The following is a 14,714-nucleotide window of genomic DNA, read 5'->3' on the forward strand; positions in this document are numbered from 1 at the left end:
ACTGAGTCCACTCACAACTGATATTTGTCTTGAAGGCCTTTTGCTTTCCGATATAATTTACATTTACAGGTCAGCAAATTGGGTGATCATTATACATAACTTATGTATATCTGATATAATATAAACGTTTTTCCATTATATCCACACGATTCTTTTAACTAGTCATCAATAAATTCATTCATTCTGCGATCGAAATTGTTATAGACACCATTTATCGATATTTCATGATAAATTAAGCTATAACTTACTTAGCCTTTTAATTCCCAGTATAATTATTAATTTACAATAAATACCCCTTTATTTAGCTCATTGCTTATGAATGCAAGCGAATTGCTATATATGTAAGTACCACAACATATAATTAGTTAAATTTCATTTAAGTGGCAAGGCTGTCAACGCTACGCTCCAGTAATTTTGTTAGTCGAATTGGAGTAAAGGAAAATTTGAAATTGTAAAAAACAGTCTGAAAAGCAACAGATAAAATTTACCAACTAAAGTTAGTTAGTAAACAAAAGCCACTAAAGAGCCAGCTGCGGAAAAGCAGCGACTATAAATCTACAAATACATACATACATATGTATAACACATGTGCAGGCGTATAAAAGTGCATACAAATTCAGGCATACAAGTGTATGAAAATATATGTGAGAATAGAATACAATAGACGAGCCAGCGCTGGTTGATGCGCCCTCTAGGAAATGCTAACAGATGGCGTTCGACTGAATGGGAGAGTAAATGCATAGTAGATGCAGTTTATCTATATTATTTAGAGGTTTTTAAAGTAAATAATATTCATACATACAAATATCACTTAAGTACTGTCTTTTTTAAAAGTCCTTATAAGAAAATTTTAGGAAATTATTTCTAATTCTGGTTTAGCAAGAGAGTTTTTCCAACTCAAAATGTTAGTATTTAAACAAATACTTGTTAAAAATTTTATTTTGAGAAAATTGAGAAAACAGAAATTTTTTAGTTTTGAAACACAATACCATCAATGTTTATGCTTAATTTTTCTGACTTCATGGCCCCTCCTGAAAGCAAAATTTAACAGATTTCAATATGTTTTGGAGTGCTTAAATTCACAATATCATTTCTTAGCAAATTTTTTCAAATTTTGAATCGAAAACAAGGCACACGGGGCCAAAAGTTCATAACCTAATTCGAACAATTTGGACGAGGCGACGTAAGTGAGAACCGATATCCACTGTTTCGACTATTCTTTGGTATTTGGTGTGTACCAGTGGATCCACGAATTCCCCGCAGGAAACAGTTTTACCATGCCCAATATTTCGAGCTTGTCCACGCAGTCTTCTGAAACGCTTAATATCTTAGCGATCTCCCGCACCTTGAAACGCCGGTCTGGCACTACGATATTGTGAAGATTTGTCACCGTTTTAAGGGCACCTGAGGTCTTTTTATTTCCTGAAAGAAAGTATTTCAACAAATTTCTGACCGTGTACAATATCCGAGGGCTTTTTGACTTCTCTACGCGATTTCCCTCTAAAAAAGAATGGAATCAGGGTCCAATATTATACTACACGACAGCAAATTTTTCTTGTAATAAGAGCGTCATCAGACCGTGAGGCTAAGTAGTTATCGGACCACCGTGTTATATATATAATTCTAGTTTAACCATTAAACACTTAAGCTAAGTAGTGTAATCAAAAAATATTTTCCCACCAACTTAAGTTTTGCCTAGAGGGTACGCATTCCAAAACACACTATAGCATGAGTAGCGTTCGTCCCTGGTTCCCATGGCTGCGCCAACAGTTTGAGTTTGAATGCATTGGTGTTTCATCTCGTTATTACCATAGTTTCCAAGTTTGTTTGGCATGAATGGGTTAACGCTCACTTGGCGCCCCTCAGCGCTATTCCACCTGTGGGTTATCACCAGCAAAAAACACTGCCACAATACGACCGGTGTCGCTGTTGGTGTTGGTACCCCACAGTTACTCTTTACAATGCCTGTTGATCGTCATTGCTCGGCGCGCTGTAACTGGTTAATTATTTTCATTCCCTCATTCCCTAGTGATATGAGAGTTGTTGCTTTGTTGTCTTTGCAATCAGCCAACAAGCAACAAGTACTCGCTTAAACACCGCTAAAAATACAAAGAAGAATTGTTGGTGACTCAAGAGGATCCGTCGGCCTATCCGTCTCTTGGCTGACTCCAGGTTTGGTAAGCTCTGCGGCGCTTTTTCACCAATGTTGTCAGTTTTGTTTAAGTTAATGTTGCTGGCAGCTAACCCTGCTGTGTTTACAGCTCATCCGCTTGGGCCATTTGTTGGTGTGACGTTGATGAGTAGGCAATTGTAATCTTGTTGTTGCTTTGACAGTTGTTGTAATTACATTACATGGTTAATGAAGATGTGATACAATGAAGTTGTGGCTAATGCCGTAGAAGTTAAGTGTGTTTAACATACTCGTACCTCTTTCTCTACAGGAAGCCAACAGCACTTAATGGGAATTAGCGCAGTCAGGAAATCAAGTGTCTAACAAACGAGTTGATGTAAAAAATGCTTATCAAGCTAAACCTAAACACGTAATGAATATACTGCGGTCGCTCAATCTGCAAGAAGCTGCAGAGGTTATGTAACTTCGTAACGTTGTAATCAATATGTACTAATTATTACGCATTGACCAAGTGGTAATTAATGATGATCAAATCTCTCTCTATTAGTTATCACAAGTTAGAATCAATTAAGCTGAAAACGCTATAAGAAAAGCAGCTACTTGCTTCTCGAAATACATATATGCAAGATTTATAACTCGAACTGTATATATGTAAATGTACATATACCCATAAGATACGCTTAAATCTCTTCCAATTTCTCAGTCAAGCTTCAATTTGTTGTACAATATTGGAGAGCATCTTGATGATTTTTCCGATATATTGAAAGACCTCCAAATTTTTATCTGGACTATTTTCTTGCTTCGAAAATATGCTCAAAAATTACCGAACGATCTGGTATCATACATATATTGAGCAAATAATAAGTAAATTATAATAAAATTTCATTTGAAGCTCTATAAGATATAATCATGAGACATAATGCCTTCCGAAAAAGCACTCTAACTCTTGTTTGCCCTATGTTTATTGTTTGTATATTTAGAATCATGGTAGCTTACAACTTAACAACTGTAATTTTCAACAAATTATTTAATTCGTTTTACGCATATACTGCCACGAATGGTATCTTCAACGAGAAAGTGAGCTCTTGAAAATATCTATTGAATATTTTGAGTGTAAATAAGGTAATTGTTTTCTAGAGAACACGACAGTCTGAAAGCCTCTGTAGTGTGTTACTTACAAGCGGAATAGCGAACAATCGCTAAAATGACGTCAGCTTGATCAGTTTGTGCTGAACTTCTACTCGTAATTGTGCAGAATGTCTTCTTGTTTATCTGCAAATGAAAGCTACTAATACATAGATATGATGGTAACTGAAGATTTGGTAAGGAAAGAAATTAGAAGTTTAACAATGTCAGAGAGTTTCTTCGGACCGCGGCTTTGGCATAGAAACATAATAAGTTCTTAACTTGTTTTCTTACAAGTAAGTGTAGTACACACGGTCTTAATTGCTCAATGATGACGATGTTAGTCTAAACTAGCCAAATGCTGTAATCGGCATCAAATTAGCTGGGGCCTTACTAGCAGTTCCGCAAAATTTCATACCACAAAAAATCAAATGTTTACGTAAACGAATTTGTCATTCGTACAAGAGTTTGTCTGATTAAGTGGTGACACTTATTTAAACATTTTAATTGAATAAATAGCTTTTTTTTAACCCTAAGCCTTTCTCCGACTTTCCCACACATTTATCTGCAGTGATAAATGCAAAAATTTGTAAGCTCAAAAAAAGAGCCAAAACATTAAGACATCTTACACGTGAAAATAAGAAGCAGAAGACAGGCATCCGCTCATTTGTTTGCCAAATGTGTGCTCATTAAACGCCAACTGATGACAAGCGAAGAAATGTCACTAAAAACCATAAACAACATAAATTGCTTGTCATCAACACTGTCCACCGTAATCATTATCGCAACACTTAACAACAGCAACAACACCACATATTTTCAAATAACTAAAGTTACAACAATAAAAACATTAAATTGTTATAAAGACTTTCCGTCCGTTAAGCCATATGACTGTTTGTATAAACTGACATACCTACATTAAAACTTAAACAAAAATTGTAACTAAAAATATGAAAGGAAATAAAAGACCATTCAACACAAGTACACAATTATAAGTGATAAAATTAAAGTCAGTTATAAAGTTAAAAAATAATTTAAAGTTATGACATTTTTCGTTTGTTGAGCTATTTGATTGAGCAGGTTCGATTTAATCATGTCCGTCTGTCTATATACAATATACGCGAACTAGTATCGCAGTTTTTGAGATAATGATATGAAATTTTCCACGCATCTGTTTCTCTCCAATCAGCTATTTATTTGTCGGAACCGCCGATTTCAGTCCGCTATAGCATATAGCTGCCATACAAACTGATCGATCAAAATCAAGTCCAAGATGTCGAATGGTCCAACTTCCGAACAAATTGTTCAGATCGAACCACTATACCATATAGCTGCCATACAAACTCACCGAACAAAATTAAGTGTGCAACCCAATTGTTATATACAGGTATAGTCTTCTAAATTAAGGAAATCATCTGGAGAGAGCCATCCAAGAAGTAGTGTGGAACCAGCCGCTTTGATCCAATAATATCTTGTTATTTACTATTTGAGTGTTTACATTTATTTTCTTACATTTCTACGAGTAATTCCGCGTAAGAATTACAGAGTCTCTTTTATGGCATTGCTAAGCAAAATAGACCTAAATTAACAGTATATATCACTTAATATATGCTCTCTATAATTTCTGTCAGAGCTTGCACTAAGCTATAACAAACATTGCCGTCTGCATGTTATCTAGTGAGCGCCAGTTTATGGAAAAAAATATGAATAATATAATAAATATTTATTTATATTTATGGATTCCAAGTATCTCCTAATTAAATTTCAAAGCATTTCACTATAAACAGTCCAAATCCTTTCTGTAGGGGATTGGTAAGATGGTATCACACTTTTGGGTGCGACACAAGCATTTACTTTTTTCCATACTCTTCTCTACTCTAATTGACACATATCAGCTTTCTTCAACATACTTATGGTACGGCGCGTGGTTCTATACATAGTAAATATATATCAAGTTTTACCTGAGGTTTTAAATATTAGTAACACTTATTTAGATCACACAAAGCTATTTAATTCTTTTATTACCAAAGAACTAGTTTGAAATAGAAATAGATGGCACAATAAAATTTTTGTGAGTTCTTTTTACAGAGACCTTAGAAATTTTATGCTAAAAAATTGCTGAAACACATTCGTCGTTTTATGTACCATATAAATGATGTGCCACCTACATACGTATATATATATCGTGTTCCTATGTGGTTTTTAGACGAGTATGAACAGTTAAAGTGTCATTAAAATATTAGGAAAGTTGTGTGGTTAAAGTTTTTAGACTTTTACAAGCAAAAAGATTTTGCCATACATTTTTTATGCTAACATAAAAAGTTGTAGTAACCCGAATTGTCAAACGAAAGTTTACTTTAAAATAATTCTAATTTAATGAAACAATAGTTAATAAAATTTCAACAAATAAAAATTCAGCAATAAAATCCAAATGATTGTAATTAATAATTTTCGGAGAGTATATATTTGTAAGAGAACACCCTACTCTCTTTATTAACTAGACTAATTACCATTCCGTGAATGAAAGTTGTTGAATTAGAAATATTCCTTTGTATCACACACTTATGCCTAATGGATGAAGTTTATCTACAATACCTAGGTTTTTAAGTCTTATATTCTTTTATAACTTATAAAAACTTTTGAAAGATAAATCATAGGTGATCGATCCGACTAAATATTGAGAAAATCATACAATGCAAGATAATTTTAAATTGAAGTGAATGGTGGTTTTACATAAGCACTTCTTCCCGATTCTTCACTGTTCAAAATTCTACTGAGATATTCACTCAATTACTTGCCCTAATTTTTACAAATGAAGGAAGTATCTAATGCCGGTACTTCAGTCACATTTCCGACGGTTTAGTTCATGAGAGCAAATCCGTAGCTAAAATGAAGTCAACATTAGACTTTCAACGACTGTATTATATTATGTACCATATACTAATCGTATTCATTGGATCTCTCCTATTTCGAAAAGCTAATACACAAAACTTCCTTTATCTCAAATGACTCCTCATATTTATAAATTGAGGCGACGATACAATCATCAAACTACTGTTGATCAAATATAATTATTAACTGATTATTTATAAATTATGAGAACATGGCAATTATTTCAGATGCTTTAAATCGTAATTTATGACTCAAAAAATGCAAATTCAATAAATGTTAACATACATATAGTATATCAGACTAAATGCCTAAAAACATATATCCTTACATATGAACATTCTTATAAATTTTTTTGGTTACTTAAAATAATTAGTCTGATTCTAATTCATATTTTTATAACTAAATCTCAGGACATTCTCCACTCCGTGCAATCCAACAATCTTTCACACACGCACCCAATCGTTCAGTGATTCCACATATTCGTATTTAGCTGGCTTCAATTCCTTCTTCACTATATGATGGTGTTCTTTGTCGTGATTCGTGGAAAACGCTCCGAGCAGCTCAGGATCGATATCCAGCCATGGATCTGGCAAAACATACGATTGTATGGGCACTACTAAATACGCCAGTGTTGCCAGAAAAATTAAAACATATTTTACTGCCATTTCGACGAATTTTCGTTTTAGATCTGTGGATTTAACAGAGTATTTAAAAGAATTTCGAAGGTGTTATGATATACAAATCTATTTGCCAAGCTAAATTAATTAATTCTTTCCAAATATTTGCACTAACCAAATTCGTATTCGGAAATTCACACCTTTTTCGGCTATGTTATAAGTATGTACATATGTATTAATGTTTTTAAAAAATCGGTCACTTCGTTTTTTAATCGTGTACACATAAGGTTCATTCAAATCAGTCCAATCTTCACTTCAAATATCTACTGTGCGTTTGTAGACTTCAAAAATTTGTCTAAGTAGCAGTATAAACGTTAGTAAAAGTACTAGAAGCTTTCCACGCGTATCATGAATGAAGGTACAAAGTGAAATATTTTCATTATAAAATATTTTAATAATATTTTCATTATAAAAACTGACACAAAATTTTTATATTTGATTTAGAGTCTGTACTTATTTGTGTATATGTGTTTGTACATATTTTTACTTTACATATTTACTTAACACATCTGCTATGAAATTTTTGTATCTATTGACAGAAACTGTGCCAGCTGGAAATATTTCCAGACCTTTACTAAGTTTCAAATATATTTTGATAAACACTTTTCGAAAATTCTAGAGATGAAACTTTTAATTGCTCTCCAAATCGGAAAAAATATGTTTTCGGAGTGTTTAGATAAAAATTTGGGGTTTTAAAGAACTCTTTCCTTGTATCGAAAAGAGTTCCACTTTTGTATATAGTCTATTTTTCGACCTTTTTCGGACAGAAATGTTAATTTGTTTTATCAGCTGTTTTTTGTTATCACCCAAAAGCCACATTTATAAGAGACTAAAGTGAAAAAAATGTCAGAAAACTGAAAAAAGTTGTTACACTTAATAAATGTATGTAACATTTACTATTTATTTTGACACTGACAGTCTTAGACATATTTTTGACACTTTTGGAATATTATGTTTTTTACTCAATAATTACCAGACCTAGACTGAAGAGGCGTACAAAAATTGTTTACACAAGTGATTTCTCATACGTATACAATGTAAATATTTTAAATGTCAAGAACATTCGAATTTGAACCACTTTTACGTAAAAACATTTGTTGTTGTTACGTTCTCGTCTATTTACTCGCAAAACAACTGTCTGTATACGCCTGGTGTTGCTACAGCTATAGCTTTTTTATAACCTTTACAGGATATATTAAGTTTGCCACGAAGTTTGTAACACCCAGAAGGAGACGTCAGAGACCCCATAAAATGTATATATACGATAAATGATTAGCATGCCGAGCTGAGCCGATTTACCCATGTTCATCTGTCCGTATGTTTGTATATACGCGAACTAGTCGCATAGTTTTTGATATATCGATCTAAAATTTTACACACGTCCTTTCCTCTTCAAGAAGCTGCTCATTTGTTTTAATCGGACTATTGTAGCATACAAGTATAGCTGCCATACAAACTGACCGATCAAAATCAAGTTCTTTTAAGATATATTTTATATCTGTGAAGGGTATTATAACTTCAGTGCAACCGAAGTTAACGTTTTCTCTTGTTAATTAATACTGCTGTCTTAAAATAAATAATATTAGCTTAAAATAAATTTCAAAAATTTTAGGCTGTTCTTTTTGAAAGTCAAGGTTTTAAAAATATATTTTGGAATTTGATGAAAGGTAATGAGCTGTAACAGTAGAGAATGGCATATGCAAATGTTCAGTCATTATTTATTACTTGTATATAGTTGCTATATATATACATATATATAATATATATATTTTTTCTTTTTTGTGAACACTAATTGTATATGCTATAAAATGTTATTATTTTAAAGATAATTACATATGTGCCACTCTCATAAGAACAATAGACAAAACTAGCCGCTTCTGGGTGATTGATACCTTCAGACGGTCCAATCGTTTACAGTAAAGGTTTGAATTACGAGTTTGGCTATAGCGGAAGAGCTCATAGTAGATTATTTCTTGCCAATCCCCCCAACAAGCAAAACCTTCCTAGTCACCGTGACATTTCACGACCAGTAACCATTAGCTTCAGAAATGGATCGATTTGTTGCGGTTCAGTAGCAATTCGAAGTTAGAATGCCATTCATTAGAATTTTTTTTTTGTGTGATGACTCGTGTGGTACCAATACATCGTGTTTCATTCTGTATCGAGTCTGTTTTGAACGGTTCCAAAAATTGTTTGTTCAATGTTTAATTCTGGGCAATTGAAACATTGCTTACATGGCGATCATAATTGTCGATTTTAGACGCCTGGCTTGTGTCTTTTCCTCTATCGAAGAAAAAACTTTAGAATATGATGTGGTCATCTTTGATGCTGCACAAACAATACTGAGTCAAGCAAATCCAAAAGTCTCCGAAATTTGTTTTAGTACGAAATCTTATTTTTTAACGACATGGTATAGCGTAACCTGATCCCTTTTAACATATACAACAGAAGAAGTCAATTATTGGAAAAATAATGGAAAATGTTATACAGTTATAACAAAAGGTAAAAGACTGAGGAAGTCGGGACAAAAGTTCTTTCGATTTTCGACTCAAAATAATGTTAGATTACCTGTTGTTAATAAAATACAAAAATATGTGATTCTTTATTAAAATTATACAAGTTAAGTGAGGTCTAATCTATACTTAATTAATTTCAATTTCAACCAGTGGGTGAGAGAGATGGTTTTAATCTAGGTATTTATTAAACTGACTGATACTACTCAATGAAAAATCAACAAACCGAAACGCAGGTTATTTCTGCCAATTATCATCTTGGGAAGAAACTAACTAAAACTAATTCCATAAACCATAACATTTATGAGCTGATTTTACGTTGAGACGAGTATTTATCATTGCCGGGAGAGCTCATACGACAATTACCGCAACTTGGCTAAACTAATACTAGTTTATACATGGAGTTAGTTAGCTACAAATGAATTCATTAGGATTTATTGTAGAATTTTTCATTCAAGCTCGCTTTGTATAGTTTTTAACTAAAATAGCAACAAATTAAACTATTCACAGCTTATTATTTCAAATCATTGCAAATGCTTTTAAGCTCATATATAACAAATTATTAATTAATTGTGACCCAGAAAGCAGTGATACCGAAAAAGTATAGTATATTGTTCTCTTCAGTGCAGATTTGCTTTAAAAAAATCGCGCATCATCATTAATTAATTATATATGATTATAAATAATATGGACATACATATGTGTGTATGTATGTTTATAAATATGTGGCTTAATATCGTAAAAATAGCTCAATGGTTTCATTCTTTCCTGCAAAACAAAATTTTGCACAATTGTGCGATTTCCACAAAAAAAATGTTTATAAATCTTTATGCAAGTAAACATTTGTGGCTGACACACACACATACACAGCGTGTCTGGCGGTTCGATTGTCTGAATTTTCCGTTGATGATGCGAAAGCAATTGGATCGCTTACTGCCGGGTTGTTACCAGCAATTGCGGCCGTAAATAGTCGACAACAACATTAACAACAATGTTGTTCGTAATTTGTGCCACAGCAATTTTTTCCAGCCGCAACCATTTTAAATTGTTAACAATGCAGAAATTTTGTTATGAGCGCAAGAAAAAATTTTATTGTTCGGCGCAAAAAAAAATTTTGTTTTTTTTCATTTTTGATCTGGTGTGCCAAATAAGTGCAACAACTGAGCGCATAACGATGACAATTGATGACACGTCACTCAGTGGAGAGAAGTGGCGGAACTAACAGTGCGTGCAAATAAAATTTGCAATCGCATTTATTTTAAGTGGCTCACGTAATGGTTTCGGAAGAGGATTCAGCGTATTTTGTGAGTAAGCTGTGAGCTCTGACTTTCATTGATAGTTTTGATAGTACGGTGATTTTGGAAAATAATTGGGCACTTGAAATAAAAAAGGGTCATAAATTTAATTTTTTTTTTTTTATTAACTGTTAGAACTGGAAAATTACATTCGACTGATGTGTTGAGCACCCAAATGAAATAAAAATTTCAAATATAGTATAACGTTCCTTAATATAAATCTATAAAGGTTGTCTTGAATCAGCCATGAATCTTTAGCAACGTTCCAGGCTAATACATAAGTATATAAGTTACAGCGAGTGGCTTTAGTGTGTCTAAAGGGTGCGAGAGCGATCCACCAACTTATAGCGCCACTATCGCAGAAGTAATATTTTTGTACTCAGCTACATTATAAATCCGAAATAGACTCGTAGTTTTATTTTAATCGTGTCCTCAGATTTTAGGACAATGGAAAAATAGTAATATCGGTTCGTGGCTCGTTGCTGCTTTTTGCAAGTATGCATTGAAAGCACTCTTCACCTAAATAGCGAGCGTCAAAAATTTGTTTAACGAAAACGTGGTCTTTGCGGACCGGGTTTCACGGGGCTACCATAAAAGATAAAGTGTCAAAAGTTTACTATCGCGTATTGGCAGACAGCCGATTGAAGGTTTGCGAGATAGCTAGTAAGAATCTCAAAAGATCGTGGGGATCACATACGGCATGAAATATTGGGCTTGAGCAAGCTGTCGGCGAAATGGGGAGAATCGAAGATTTTCCTTGTGATTGGATCGATTCCCTGGACAAATTCAAAACAATGACAGGATTCTACTATGTCGAATCGTGCTGATTTAACGAGGAAAAAAGCACTCTTCCATCATGACTACGGCTCGCTCACACCTATGCCTTCGCCACGGTCATATTAGTCAAATTTGAATGCGAAATGTCCAATCCAATCCATTGTATTCTCTAGATTTGATACAGTGTGACTTATTCTTGTTTCCAAATTCAGCTAAATATCAAACGCGTGGCAGAAATTTAAGTCGCACGAAGATGTTGGTGGCGCCACCAAGTTTCACTTTGAAAATCTTGTGGACTTTCTTTAGTCTTTTTTAATAAATAAATCGCAATTTTTAAGATATTTGAATTTGGCTTTTGTAGACTAAGTATTATACCTTTCTCATATTTTGAGTTTTGGTGCAAAGCAAAATGGAACCATCTTCGGAGCAATTATTTTAGCATTCTGCTTCCATTACAAATTTGCAACAAAATTAGTTTAGCGTTGCCAACTAAACGCCATTTTTTTCAACTCTTTGCAAAGCTTAATAAACAGTTAAGCGAAAGTAAATATGGAGCTGACAGATATTAAAAATTTATTATATAAAAAACTATGTTTTTACATTTTAGCTTCAGTAATATTATACTTTCATACTTGTCATAGCAAATTTAGCTACGAGGCCAGCCAAAAATTAATCAGACAATTATTAACTTTCAAAAACTATTAAACTAAGGGCATTATCATATGACTACTATGCGGAAATTAAAATTTTCTGTGGTTTTACTGTTACTAAAATTTGATATAAGAGTATGAGTGCATGTATAGTTAATTTTGGCACTTAAATTTGCCCATTCATAAACGTCGTTTTCACACTTTTTAACACTACTTGCTGGTGTGTGTGTGTGTGTGTTTGTTAGTTTATTTTTAAATTCAAACATAATTCAGGCGCGTACTTGCATTTATTAGCTTCATTATGTTTATATATGTCTACATTTACATATATACATATGTGTGTGTATGCCAAGACAGCCATTACTTGTCCAATAACTTTAATTAAACAATCCAACTGTAGCATAACATAATTAATGCTGGACACCACAATACGCTCGGTTTGAAAGACAAAAAAAAACAAAAATAAAAAAAAAAAATAAGAAAGAAGTTAACTTGGGCTGCAGCAAAGCTATAACACCCTTCACAAATACAAAGCCTTCCATATAAGAACTTGATTTTTCTCACTAAGTTTGTATGGCAGCTATATACTATAGTGGTACGATCTGAACACTAGATTCGGAGATTGTAGAGCTACATTGGATAATAATCTATGCCAAAATTCGTGTGGATAACTTGTCAAATAAAAAAGTTTTCCATACAAGAACAAGATTTTGATCGATCAATTTTTATGGCTGCTGCATACTAGAGTGGTCCGATATCAACTATCAACGGGAGATTTCAGGAGATTTCAGATCGATATCTCAAAAACTGAGAGACTAGTTGGCATATATATAGACAGCGGAACGGACGGACATCGCTAAATCGATTCATATATATACATTATAAGGTCTCCGATTTTTTCTTCTAGCTGTAACAAACTTCGTGGCAAACTTAGTAAACGCTTTTCATGGTAATAAAAAAAAAACAATTTCAGACAAAATAAACCACTTTTATATCGGCTACACGTGAGCTTAACTCCACAAATTTAAATGCCCGTGTATATGTATGTAAATGTATTTTATTGTGTGTGTTTTAGCATTAGTGAACGAGTTTTCTGCATTCAAGAGACACAGCTTACCGCCACAACGCTTTTAATTTGTAGAGGAAGTGTGTCGGAAATGCTTAAAAACTTGTTGATGCAACGCACATACACATGAATATATCCACCGACTTGGCAACACATGAAAACCTACGCATTTGCACATTTATTTGCATGCCACTGGCAGGCATTTCATACATTGAACTTTTCTTGCCTGAGAAAAACATTCATTTTATTCTGTTTCGTTTCCTTTTTTTGTTTTTTTGTTGTGCAGGATGAAAATCTCATGTTCGCAGTTGAGGATGAAGATGACATTCACAATGTCGACGATGGTGGTAATGCCGTCGCCATAGCGAAACCACCTGTGGCTGCCACACGTTCAACGCTAACGGCTCATTATGCAGCAGGCGCAAAGCCTCCAGTTGCCGCACGCACCACACCCGCCTGCATCGAACAGCACCTGCCCGCTTTTAAGGCACACAGCGATAACTCGGCAAATGTGCAGATGGTGTTGTTGCAAAATCAAGTGGATACACTGCAGTGGCAATTGAAGCAGGTAAGCTTGTTTAAATAAATAGTTGTAATTCAATTTAATTTGAAAATTTGGTTGTGATAACGACTTGATGTCTCGCAGCGGTAATTGTGTATTTTTCTTCTGCTAAAAACAGGGAAGATTGGTTTTAAAATTAAATGGTCTTTAAAAAGTGGCCGCGACCCCTCGTCCTAATATGTTGTATATACATCTCTCACAAATCATTAGAGTTGTATCAACCAAGTGTGCTCAGGGTAAATATTCCCGGCACCTCCTCCGACAGTGTAAAAATGGGTGAAATCGGAGGATAACCTAACCACTCTCCATATAACGGTATTGTTGCAAACTACTAAAAGTGCGATAAATCACTAAACTAATACGCCAGAAGCATTAAATCTACCGGGTAGGATGATGCGGAGAGATTTATAGGAGCTGAACCATATCTTAGAACCCACTCCAATTTCAATTTCAATCCAATACGGTACAAATCATCTGTCGTTTTTATATAACTGTTTTAAAAAGAGCAAAATTGGACTACAACCACGCCAACTTCCCATATAACACTATTTTAAATTCTTTTTAACTTTTCAAGTTCTTAGATACCAAAAATGTCAATTCCAGTGCCTATGGCAAACTTTTCTCTGAATATATCAGTCAATTTGTGAGATTAATTTTGAAAGAGAGAATCGTTTTCTGATAACAAATTATAGCATTATGTCAAAAGTGGATATAATCGGGTCACTATTATAAATTAATAAATATTTTCGAACTTTCAGTTGACTTCATACCGTACATATGTTATGTTATGATATGTTAGTTGTATCAATAAAGTTCAGAGATATACTTTGTGACTAAGAAATCACATTGGGTGAATACTTCCAGTAGCTCCTTTATACCTTATATTAGGATCTTCATAATTCCGGTTTAGTTTCTAATATTATGGTATATCTGTCAATCCACGAGGTTTCTTAAGTACATACGGCATAAAGCCAACCGGAAATTTGTTAATATTATTAAATTGGATATATAGGGTTAGGAGTAATA

At 33.6% G+C, this 14,714-nt stretch overlaps 1 protein-coding gene and 1 long non-coding RNA gene across 2 annotated transcripts in view; one reads left to right on the plus strand and one right to left on the minus strand.

Moving 5' to 3' along the window:
- LOC106624085 (putative uncharacterized protein DDB_G0282129) overlaps positions 1-14,714 on the plus strand; it is a 75,481-nt gene that overhangs the window by 48,789 nt on the left and 11,978 nt on the right. Inside the window, exon 2 of the mRNA XM_070111189.1 lies at positions 13,413-13,694. Within this exon, the coding sequence (XP_069967290.1) occupies positions 13,413-13,694 (282 nt within the window). The remainder of the gene's footprint in view (positions 1-13,412; positions 13,695-14,714) is intronic.
- Positions 6,367-7,225, minus strand: LOC138857673 (uncharacterized). Its single transcript, XR_011396870.1, has 2 exons — positions 6,941-7,225; positions 6,367-6,836 (listed from the first exon to the last, which is right to left on the minus strand). It is a non-coding gene; the product is annotated as an uncharacterized lncRNA (long non-coding RNA).

This window comes from Bactrocera oleae, chromosome 6 (genome assembly GCF_042242935.1).
Source record: "Bactrocera oleae isolate idBacOlea1 chromosome 6, idBacOlea1, whole genome shotgun sequence".
Taxonomy (NCBI): Eukaryota; Metazoa; Arthropoda; class Insecta; order Diptera; family Tephritidae; genus Bactrocera; species Bactrocera oleae.